Source organism: Pezoporus occidentalis, unplaced genomic scaffold, assembly GCF_034315485.1.
Source record: "Pezoporus occidentalis ecotype Australia unplaced genomic scaffold, CSIRO_AGI_Poc_V1 ctg729, whole genome shotgun sequence".
Classification (NCBI taxonomy): domain Eukaryota; kingdom Metazoa; phylum Chordata; class Aves; order Psittaciformes; family Psittacidae; genus Pezoporus; species Pezoporus occidentalis.
In genome coordinates, this window is record NW_026916081.1 from 18,123 (window position 1) to 28,996 (window position 10,874).

Below are 10,874 nucleotides of genomic sequence, written 5' to 3' on the forward strand. Positions count from 1 at the left end.
AGACTGACATCCTACTGCAGGAAAAATCACAGCTAAGCAGCCACAGGCAGGCCCAGGGGACACCCCCCTGCCCCACCCCACATTGAATCCACACAGAGAGTTTATTTAGAACAGTGCTTATATATTTAAAACAGGCTTATCATGTACAACACATACATATTTACAGTTGACAGGCAACAAGAGGAGTCTGTGAAGTGCAGGGCAGCAAAAAGCCTGCACCCTGCTGGGAAGCCCTCAGCAGCTCTCAGGGGGGTACAAACTCAGCCCCTCCAGCTCCGCCACCTCCGGCAAAGCCTTGTTTTTCCGGAAGAAGAACTGGGTCTCCTCCTCCGCATCCAGGATTTCACTGAGGGACGACACCACAGGGTCATGGTCCCTCAGCAGCTCCGGGTAGCAGCTCCCAACCCGCTCTATGCGCGCTGAGCGTCGCACAGGTGTCAGGAATTTCAGCTCTGGGCCTTGCAGCAGCTCCTTTACTCTGCACAGAAGACAAGAGGCCTTTAGGTAAACCCTGAAGTGAGCACGGGCACACGGGTGTTTGCTGCCAGGAGCGGGCAGCTCAGCCTTACCTGGGTACAGAGGTAACCTGTAACTTGATTGAAGCAGGCAGGCTGGTCAGGGACCTGCCTGGCAGGCAGGGAGTCACTGCCACGTGCTGCCTCTTGCTTGGGCTCTTGGGCTCCTCAGGACTTGGCTGTGACTTTTCCCCTGACGGGAGAGGCAAACGGCAGCACAGTTGCAGAGAGGGTAGAACAGGGCAGCCGGGGAGGGAGCAGAACATGCTCCGGCCACAGCAAGGGCATCTCACTACAGAGTTATGCTGGGCCAGGCCCATCCCCAGCCCTGGCAGAGAAATCTCACCCCACTTTTCATATTGAAACTCTGGACTTTCACAACACTCAGTCTCCATCAGAGCTAAGGGTGCTGGGACAGAGTGCAAATTGTGCTGCTTCCCTGCCTGCAGCAACCAGGGAACCCCAGCCTGCCCATGCTCCAGTGGCCTCACATGCACACATTACCTTCTGGCATTTGGTCTGCAGTCTTCAGGATATTAAGGACAACTTCTCTGAGCTCCTGCAGCGGCTGCAGGGAAAGCAGAGTGTACGTCAAGGCAGGCCTGACTTGGTAATGGAGACCAGAGTTACAACCAAATAGGAGAAAAGCTTTTTGCTTCATCCATGCTGGAGACAGTGGCAAAAAGCTGCAGGATTCCCCTTCTCCAAGGGTGAGCTGTCAGCACACAGGCTCAGCCACAAACCCCACCACATGCTGCAGTTGTGCCACCCAGACCAGCACTGAGCTGCTGCCACATCACTTCCAGCTATAGCTCCAACACAGCACAGGGTGCATATGCTTCCTGCCCCCATTCCCACCTGCACAGACCCGCTGGCTGGGCTAAGTGAAGCCAAAGTGGGACCGGGAGCTCTAAAGGGCTTTTTCTCACAAGTGTCTGGTGCTGCTAAAGTCATCCCAGAATCCAACCTTGGGATCTGGAGGAAATGTGCTCCTGCAGGGAGCTATCGGAGAGATGCGCTTCACTTACCACAGCGCCAGCACAGACCGCAGCTCTGTACAGCCCTGCCGCATCAAAGGGGCCGCTCCGGGCGAGCAGTTTCGCTTTGCAGATCCAGAAGTTGGCAAATTTCTCTGCCTGGGGCACATGAGACAGCACCTCCAAGACCTCCTCGGTCTCAACACCCTGTGAGAAGGGAAAGGTCTCAGAGGTAAGCGTCAATTGCAAGGGCCGGTGGTGTGCACCAGGAAGCTGCCGGTGCACAACCACTCTCCCAGTGCTCGCTAGCGAAGGGAGGGTCTGAAGGGGCAGCTCTTCAATATGACTGTGGACATGTAATAATTTTCCTGCCTCAATTTTACCCTTTGTAAAGTTAGTCTGGTATTTCAGAGGGATAAGTTCCTCAGTGCTGGCACTAACAGAGTCACCAACCCCCAGAGCAGGGCTGGTGGTCAGTGCTCCCAGAGGTGATGCTGCACACTGGCTGTGATGTCCCCCAGGGACATGCCTCAAGCCGGCTCAGCCAGCCTGGGTTGCTGCTGCAGAAGCTCCTGCTGCAGAGTCCCCTGCCAGACACCAGCAGTGACACACACATGCCCCCCATGACCAGGTATCTTCCCCATCGCACTGCATGCCTTTGGCCCACCCATAACTCCTTGAGGACTTGAGATGTGACCGCTCTGGCAACTGCAGCCCCGCATGAACATTTGCTGTAACCCCCTCTGTGCTGTTGGGGGAACATGGCCCTACCCTCATCTCCCTGGAAGCTCCAGGGCAAGAGGAGCCCATCCAAGCAGCTTCTTTCCCATTCTCACCTCCTCAATGAGCTTCAAGCACTCAGTTAATACATCGTTGATCTTCTCCAAGCAATGCTTCTCCAGTTCCTCCTGCTTTTCTTTCTCCTTGACATTTCTGCAGGGCAGCTTCACTGCCTTTTTCTGGAGCAGCATCATAGGTGGCCGTTTGTACGTCTTGCCTTTGGATGCCAACCACTCTTCCAGCTGTTTCCTGTCAAAGGACCCAGGGATCACTGTCACCACTCCAGCAGACCACCAGCGCTTGCCAGGCTGCTGTTTTCCCTGGGAATCTACCTCTAGCCAACTTCAACAGCTTGGGGAGAACATTTATCCTCAGCAGGTCACAGACGAACCCAAGGCACCACTGAACCTCAAACCCACCCTCCTCTTTTCTGGGGCATCAGCCTCACAAGTTCACAAGTAAGGGGACTTCGGACCCCGTTTTCAGCAGATTGGTGCAGGTTCACCCAGTTAAACACTTCCAGGGGACAGCAGAGTTTAAAGAAAGGACAGAGCTGGCCAAAGCGGCTACTTACTTGCGATCTGCTGCTGACACGTTCTTGGGAACACGCCTTGCCTGTATGCCACTTGCCTCTGGCAACTCTCTCCTCCTAAAATTGCCTTCAGTTGCTTGAGTTTTGGAGCCCTGTGTGCTGCAAGGCTGGTTTTGGGGGGCTGTCACTTGGGATGCTGCTGCACATCTGGGAGGCACCACCTTCATGCCCCTCCTATCCACCTCCCCTTTAGCCAGGGACCTTTGCCACGGCACAGTGCCACCTGGCTTCAGGCTGGTGTTCAGGTTTGTGGAGCCTTGGGGCCTGCCAGAGGCCGGAGGCTTTGTGGGAGATCTTTTCATCTGAGGGGGTCTACTCTGGTGCTCAAGACTTCCCACTGGAAACGTGCAGCGCGGCGGCTTCTCTGTGGGCTGCCTTCCTTTAGGTAGCAAATGAGTAGATGCAGTGAGTGGCCAAGGGAACTGCAACGGCCGAGTTTTGGTACTTGGGTTTTGAGACATGCTCTTTGAGCCTAGCAGGGTTTTCCTGAATTTATCCTCAAATGGCTCTTCCTTAACCTGGCAGCTATTCATTCTGTCCTTTGGGCCCGTGACTGCTCTTGGCTTTATGGCTGAGCTTTGCCTGTGAGCCAAGTGTGTGGAGGCCTGTGCACACTCGTTTTCTTTGTTGCACACCAGCCTGTCCTCCAGACCCTCATTTGGAGAGCAAGCTGTCCCAGGAGAGGGGTGGCCCCTTCCAGTCAGAGGTGCTGCAGTGGGGTCAGTCTCCTGTGCAGGCTTCTTGGTCCTTTCTGGATTTAGGTGACCACAGTTTGCAGCTGGGAGCCTCACTCTGTTCTGTGCAGGGTGGCTCACGGGAAGCTTTGCACTCTTCCTTGGCTGCTCTGGATGTGCCACCACTGCTCTCTGGGACGTGCTTGAAGACTTCTGTGCAGCATGGCCAGCATGCCACTTGGGTTTGGCACCAACTTCACCATCACCCTTCCCCTTGTTTCCAGGAACATCCTTCTTGTTCCTGTCGACCTGGAGACAAGAAGTGAACCTCAGGTCAGTCCTGCCCCAGCCCTGCCAGCCCAGGGGTGACCAAGCACTTGTCAACAGAACAGGAACACAAGAGGCTGCAGACCCTGCTTGGGGTCAGGAACTCACAACCCTCATTTGGGGACCCTGTTTGGCCCAGACTCCCTTCAAGCACAAAACACAAAACCAGGCTCAAAAGATTTCTACTTACATGCTGCAGTTTAGACACTGGTTCTAAGGGAGGATTCAGGTGATTTGTCTGGTCCTTTAAAAAGGGTCTGTAGGAAGTCAAACAAATATCAGGCATTTAACAACTATGGCACAAAAATGCTGATTTCTCAGTCACAGGAGCTAGAAGAAGCTTTTGAAAACCAAAGAGCTATCAAGGAAGTACCATATTGTACCCAAAAAGCAGCACAAACCAGTCCTGCATCCACCTCTGGAGGCCTCAGTACAGGAAAGACATGGACCTGTTGGAGAGAGTCCAGACAAGGGCCACAAAAACGATCAGAAGGATGGAGCATCTCTCCTGTGAGGAAAGGCTGAGAAAGTTGGGATTGTTCAGTCTGGAGAAGGCTCCAGGGAGATGTTAATGCAGCCTCTCACCTCTTAAAAGAGGGCTTATAAGAAAGATAGGAAGAGACTTTTCAGCAGGGCCTGTTGTAACCAGACAAGGGGTGATGGGTTTAAACTAAAAGAGGGAAGATTCAGACTGGATGTGAGAAAGAAATTCTGTACGGTGAGGGTGGTAAAACACTGGCACAGGTTGCCCAGAGAGGTGGTGGATGCCCCATCCTGTATGTGGCTCTGGGCAACCTGATCTAGATGAAGCGCCTGCTCATTGCAGGGGTTGGACTAGATGACTTTTGAAGGTCCCCTCCAACCCAAACTATTCCATGATTCTATGACTGACACCCAAGGTTGCCACAAAACTTCTGGCTTTCACTGACAACACAAGCAAGCGCAACAGCTCCTGCAGGCAGTGGGCCTGCAGGTTTGGAGGCTCCCGCTGCTGCTGTCACGCTGCAGGTCACAGCAGCACCCCAGAGTTTAGTGTGTTGCAGCGAGCTGCAGCCCCACAGCTGCCCAGGCACTGGGAGCAGAGCAGGGAGGTGGGAGAGCAGTGCTGGCTGTCAGCTCCCCTCATTGTCCTCCCTGAAATGCAGCCAGTGGTGTGGTTCTCCCACCCCTTGCTCCGGGGCCTGCAGCTCAGCCACTAGGGAAGATTAATGCCTGTGCAGATTTTTTTCTGTAATGAAAGAGCCTGGAGAATTAGATGATTGTCCTCTATGCAAGTGGTGTACTAAGCCAGAATGAAAGATCATGAATCTTCTCTGCAAATTTCCATTATATTAGTGGTGTTTTCCAGAGCCCTGGTACCAGGGACTGTTTTGCTCTTTCTGGTCTCAGATCCCACTTCCCTTTATCTTCTCCCCCACTGAGAAAGTTTACAGCTTCCCCTGCACTACAATGCCATGAGGAATACTCACTGCAACAGGGAGTCTCTCAAGTGTTCAGGTTTGCCAAGCTCAGCAGGAAGGTGCCTCGCTGCCCTCACACAGGCTGGTTCCAGAAGAACCAAGCAGGGCAGAGCCAGGTGACTCCCTGAACACATGCTTGAGACTTTCTAAAAGCACTGAAAATGCCCCTTCCTAATGAAAGGGTCATTAAAAAGCAGCAGAGAGACATGAACCACCCTTTATTCAAGACCCAGCTACGAAGCTGAGCTGTTGGCACAAAGGCTGATGCTGCCAGACCCAAGCACTGGGATGAGAAAGTTTCACAGAGGCTCAGAAAATACCCGGAAAGGACAATATCCACCAGCAGGAAATGACAGCATTCATTCAACACTCAAACCATCCCTTTGCCTCTGCTGCCAGTAACTCCACAGAGCGCTGCTGGATGCCATGGGACCATCCCAGGCGCTGATCTGGCAGCGAGGCACAGGCAGGAGGTGTTCTTTGTACAGCAGTGAATCACTACAGGGAGAAGGCAGACCCTAGCAAGGCAGGAAAAAAAAACATCTAAACCTCAGAATCACGAAGTGCTTTCTGTGGAAAGGACCTTTACAGAACACCTCATCCAAGCCCAACGTCCTCCTGACTTACTTTGCGCTCGGGCATTTTGGCTTTCCTCTGGCTGCAACATAGTCCTGGAGCCGTCTCCTCTGCTCTTCTGCAAAGAGATGGTAGGAAATGCAGCGCACGCACAACAACCTCAGTGCTGGATCAGAATAAATGTGTTTTACACTCACAGCATTACTGTACTGCTCCCCACCTGAGCCTGGCGATGCTGCTTCCAGCACCCAGTGTTGCCCAAAGGCTCACTGGGACATGACCAGAGCTCTCCAGCCCTCGCAGCGTGATGCTTAAAACCTCAGTTGTGCGAGGCTTGGGCAACTTCCAAAAGGAAAGGGAAGATGCTACCGATGGCCCTGCTTCAGCTGCACATCCCATAAGCCTGTACCTGCTGTGGCCAAGCCCCCTGCTAGCACACAGTGGTGGGAAGCAAAAGCGTCTCAGTGTGTGTGTGTGTGTGGGGTGACAGGGGATACCTCTGACACCTCCGGCCTGGCTGCAGTACCGCCTGGCCTGGTTGAGGTCCAGCACTGGCCCATCCCCAGGGCCTTGCCCCTGACCCTGGGGCTGTGCAACGCTCATCTGACGGACAGAGCCTCTGCCCCCCAAGGCTTCCACAGAGCGACCCCTCTGCACCCCGCTGGGCCACCCAAGCCTCGGGACAGCCCCAGCCCAGGGCCAGTCGCGATGGCCCGAACCACCCCGCCCCTACCGCACAGAGCCCCGAGGCCGCCTCACACCAGCCCAGCCCCTGCTCCTGCTCCCCGCCACCTCCCACCGCTCCGGCCCCACCACGACCACCGAGCCGCTCACCCGGAGGAACCGTCCCAACCCGCTCCATGATGAACAGCCGCCACCAACCGCCGCGCGGCACTTATTGGAGAACGCCTTCTTCAAACCGACCTAAAGTTTCCACCAATCATGGTGCGCGGGGCGGGACGTGCTGAAGGCAGGTCCTGGTCGCGTTATGCCGTTGCCATGGCACGCCGTGCCCGACCGTGCCGTGCCCCAGCACATCCCACCTTGAATGCCGGAGCATTCCACACTACACCATGCCATGGAATGACATGCTAGGCCGTGTCATGCCACACCATGCTATGCTATGCCTCCTCGTGCCATGTCATGCCACATCATGCTATGCTATGCCATGCCTCCTTGTGCCATGCCATGTTATGCCAGACTATATTGTTATTAAACTCCGGGAAATAAACTCTCCAGCCAGAATCACAGAATCAATGGGGTTGGAAAAGACCTTCAAGATTATCAGCTCCAACCGTTCCTAGCACTGCCAAGGCCACCACTGACCCATGGCACTGCGGGTGTGTGAACACTTGCAGGGACGGTGACTGCAGCCCTGCCCTGGGCAGCCTGTTCCAATGCCTGAGCACCCTCTGGGGCAGGAATTGTTCCTCAGCTCCATCTAAACCTGCTCTGGGGCAGCTTGAGGCCGTTTCCTCTTGTCCCATTCCTTGTTCCTTGGGAGCAGAGCCCAGCCCCTCCTGGCTCCATCCTCCTCTCAGGCAGTTGTAGGGAGCGATCAGGTCCCCCCTGAGCCTTCTCTTCTCCATCTGACCCCCCCAGGTCCCTCAGCCCTTCCCCATCACCCCTGTGCTCCAGCTCTGGTGCCCTTCTCTGGCCCTGCTCCAGCCCCTCAATGTCTCGTAGTGAGGGGCCCAGAGCTGAACACAGGATTCGAGGTGCGGCCTCACCAGTGCCCAGTGCAGGGGCACAACCACTGCCCTGGCCCTGCTGCCGCACTGGTGCTGATCCAGGCCAGGATGCTGGGGACTTCTTGGCTGCCTGGGCACAAGGTGCTCGTGATCAGCTCCATCGATCAGCACCCCCAGGTCCTTTTCTATGAGCAGCTTTCCAGCCACTCTGCCCCAGTGAACAACAGGGTAGAAAACAACATGACTTTATTGCAGCACCGGGTGCTGGAGGATTTCTCTGCCTGTCTCACACACCCAGAAGAGACAGTTCACAGCTTATGTACCTTTGTTATATATGTACTTCTTATAATGCCCTGAAATGTCCACCCAATTCCCATTCCTCATGTTAATGAGAATGTGGGCAGACAAGGCCATGGCACAGGCACTGTGAATTTGAGGAGTGGCCCCTGGAGGTCATGGAATCCTTGTCTCTATATGCAGTGAATTACTAATTTAATTCAGTATCACTTCCACAAGAGGCTTTAACATGGCAGGACACACTATGCCACAGCATACTACAGGATGCCATGCAATGCTACACCATGTCACACCATGCTATGCCAGGCCATGCAGTGCCACACCACATCACACCATGCTATGCCAGGCCACATCACACCAGGACATGCCATGCCACACCACGTCCTGCAGTGCCGCAGCTGCAGTGGGAAACCCATCCAGCCACCCCCCGGCTGCAGGAAGATCCTGCTGGTGCCAGCCAAGCCCGCATGCTGTGGGGTGACGCCCACCCCCTAGGCATTGCACCCAGGCCTGGAGAGCCCAGAAAGCGGCTGAAACTGCAGGGTTTCTCCATCCATACACCACTCCCCACATGATTTCACCCCTGTGAGACATCAGTATGAAAAACCTTTTATTTCCACCTCCATTACCAACAAATTCCAGAGAACAAAACCCCAATATTTCCAATAAAATATACAATAAGTTAAAAGCAAGAAGTGTTACACAATAAATAAGAACAAAACCACTGGATATACACAATAAATAAGTACAAATGGGGGTGGGTTGGGCCAACAGGGCCCAGAGATGCTATTTCACCTGAAATAGATGGAGAGGATGGGGGCTCCCACTGGGATTTGTACTTGGTACATACGGCCTGAGAACCAGCGACTGCCAGTTGGGTTGGGTTGGGAGCGGTGGCTCCTCAGTGCCTGCTCAGCTCATAAGTGGCGATGTTGACCTGGTCGGGCTGGTTGGTGATGCTGACAGGCTGGCGGGGCTGCAGGGAGGTGCAGATGAACCAGCCAGGGAAGGCAGCCGACTCAAAGCGCGTGGTGCCCTCGGTTGGGCTGTCCAGGCGGTAGAAGATGAAGCGGGTCAGCTCCACACTCTCAATGTCCCTCCTGACATCAGCTTCCTACAACCGAGGGGTGAAATGGGATTCAGGGTGAGGTGGAGCCCCCAGACCCATCCAAAATGGTGCCAGCAGGACCCCCCCTGCTCACCTCGAGCTGCAGCACGGGCTCAGCACCGCTCATCACACACGACATGTAGAGTTGGTAGCCCTTGATGCCCAGTGCCACTGGCACCCGCCCAGTCCCTGGGCCACCCTGTGATGACTGAGGACGGTACAGAGCGATGTTGAGCTTCACTGCAGAAAGAAGGAATGAGTTAAAGGGTGATTCTGGAGCTGTGGGATGGCACCTCTGTGGTCCTGGAGACATTGGGTCTGTTTGGGGATGGGGACATTGGTCAGGACTGTGACCCCTTACCTTTCCGCCCAGCAGAGGGTCCCTGCAGGTGCAGGGCTACCAGCTGAGTGGGTGACTCCAGCACAAAGCACTTCTGGTCAATATCAAGGATGTCGAAGGACTGGGAGCGGGTGTAGCGATAGATGGGTGCTCCAGCGTAGCTGCCATTAATCCGCTGGAAGGAGACAGGCTCTGTGGGGAGGAAGACAGTCAGGGGGATGCTGATGATCCCCACTGCAAGAGCATCCCCCACCTGGGCTGACACCCTGACGTCACACTCATACCAAAAATATCATCCAGGAAGTCCCCAAGGTCACTGTCAGCAAACTCCTTGGCTGCTGGTTTGGTCACAGCTGCCACAAGGACAGCAGCCTGGCGAAAGGTCCTGGCAGGGTGGCCCTTGGTCACTGTCACCTGGATGCCCACCCCAGGCGATGCCATTTCCAAGTCCAGTTGGGGTTTCTGGGGAGGAAAGGGGATGTGGGGTGAGAGCCCAGCTTCTCCACACAGGGTTCTCACTGTTTCCACCACACCAGTGTTACCTTCTGCAGGCAGAGGCAGTCAGGGCCATAAAATGTCTCCTCATTCAGGCTAAAAGGCAAAGGGAGATGGTGAAGCCAGGGCCACCACGGCGGCATCACATGCCCCACATCCCCTCTGGCACGGCTATGCTTACCTGCTTCTCTCCAGTATGTCCAAATCGGGGACGAATGCCATCTCCACGGCTGATTGCAAAACCTGGGGAGAGACCTGCCGGTACCTGTTGAGTGCCGCAGCACCTGGCTGCCTGCTCCTGCCTGTGCTGCCTGTGGAGTCGCTTGGGTGCTCTGTGAGCCTGGTGTTGGTGTGGTGGGTTTTCAAGAGCCTCCGAAGGAAGTGCCGTCAGAGCGGGCTTTCCACCTTTCGCAATGCCTGGGTTTGCCCAGTTCCTCCAGAGAGACTGAGAGGTTCGGGGGGTGCCCCTGAGCAGCACTGTGGGGCTGAACATGGGGTTGTGTGCATGGAAGAATGGGGGGATGCTTTGGGGTTGGGGTATGGAGCAGAGAGCAGGGCTGATGCTCTGGGGCTGGTATGTGGGGCAGAGAACGGTTTCGTGTCAACGTCTGGGGCCAGTGCTTGTGTGCCAGCCCTCAGTGGATGGGCTGACCCAGCAGGGACTGCCCCAGCACCAGCCCCGTCCCCATCCCACTGTGATGACAACCACCCTCGTCAGGGCTGGAGCTGCACTGCCCCGGAAGGGGCCAGTGGCGCAAGTGCTGCAGCTCCACCATTTCCCCACGGCTGCCTCCTACGCTGCCTTGGCCCACAGCACCAGCAGGGCTCTCCCCATCGCCCCTCCTGTCCACACCACCCCCATACCAGGACCATGCTGACCCCTTGGTCCCTTGGGCCCACCTGTACTACATGGAGGCCACGGCCTTTGAGGACAGCGTGACTTTGGGGACACTCCTTGCCACCGCCTGGCAGCGCTCCCTGCTCTGCCACACATCCAGGCAGGGTGCTGGTGATTGCGCCACGCTGGATGTGCGTGGCTGGG

At 55.5% G+C, this 10,874-nt stretch overlaps 2 protein-coding genes across 3 annotated transcripts; both read right to left on the bottom strand.

The window, feature by feature from the left end:
* Positions 1-87: 87 nt before the first annotated feature.
* CKAP2L (cytoskeleton associated protein 2 like) lies at positions 88-6,818 on the bottom strand. Its single transcript, XM_062601787.1, has 9 exons — positions 6,736-6,818; positions 5,953-6,019; positions 4,056-4,122; positions 2,847-3,847; positions 2,329-2,521; positions 1,544-1,699; positions 1,020-1,083; positions 570-708; positions 88-478 (listed from the first exon to the last, which is right to left on the bottom strand). The coding sequence occupies exons 1-9, from the start codon at positions 6,761-6,763 to the stop codon at positions 235-237; spliced, it is 1,959 nt and encodes a 652-aa protein (XP_062457771.1). The 5' UTR covers positions 6,764-6,818; the 3' UTR covers positions 88-234.
* A 1,666-nt stretch (positions 6,819-8,484) lies between these two features.
* On the bottom strand, positions 8,485-10,848 carry LOC134155049 (interleukin-1 receptor antagonist protein-like). 2 transcript variants are annotated; one of them, XM_062601789.1, is made up of 6 exons: positions 10,014-10,847; positions 9,880-9,928; positions 9,622-9,799; positions 9,359-9,529; positions 9,092-9,237; positions 8,485-9,003 (listed from the first exon to the last, which is right to left on the bottom strand). In XM_062601789.1, the coding sequence occupies exons 1-6, from the start codon at positions 10,052-10,054 to the stop codon at positions 8,791-8,793; spliced, it is 798 nt and encodes a 265-aa protein (XP_062457773.1). In that variant the 5' UTR covers positions 10,055-10,847; the 3' UTR covers positions 8,485-8,790. The 2 variants fall into 2 exon arrangements, with proteins under 2 accessions (XP_062457773.1, XP_062457772.1); XM_062601788.1 differs by having other exon boundaries at positions 9,880-10,848.
* Between the last annotated feature and the right edge of the window lie 26 nt (positions 10,849-10,874).

Excerpts from the sequence above, each read along its gene's own strand:
- CKAP2L (XM_062601787.1), bottom strand. The coding sequence starts at position 6,763 with ATGGAGCGGGTTGGGACGGTTCCTCCGG. Across the intron at positions 1,700-2,328 it reads GCTTGAAGCTCATTGAGGAG|GGTGTTGAGACCGAGGAGGT; the intron begins GTGAGAATGGGA and ends CCCTTCTCACAG. Across the intron at positions 709-1,019 it reads TGCAGACCAAATGCCAGAAG|GGGAAAAGTCACAGCCAAGT; the intron begins GTAATGTGTGCA and ends CTCTCCCGTCAG.
- LOC134155049 (XM_062601788.1), bottom strand. The coding sequence starts at position 9,975 with ATGCCGCCGTGGTGGCCCTGGCTTCACCATCTCCCTTTGCCTTTTAGC. Across the intron at positions 9,238-9,358 it reads ACCCTCTGCTGGGCGGAAAG|TGAAGCTCAACATCGCTCTG; the intron begins GTAAGGGGTCAC and ends TTCTTTCTGCAG. Across the intron at positions 9,004-9,091 it reads AGCCCGTGCTGCAGCTCGAG|GAAGCTGATGTCAGGAGGGA; the intron begins GTGAGCAGGGGG and ends CCTCGGTTGTAG.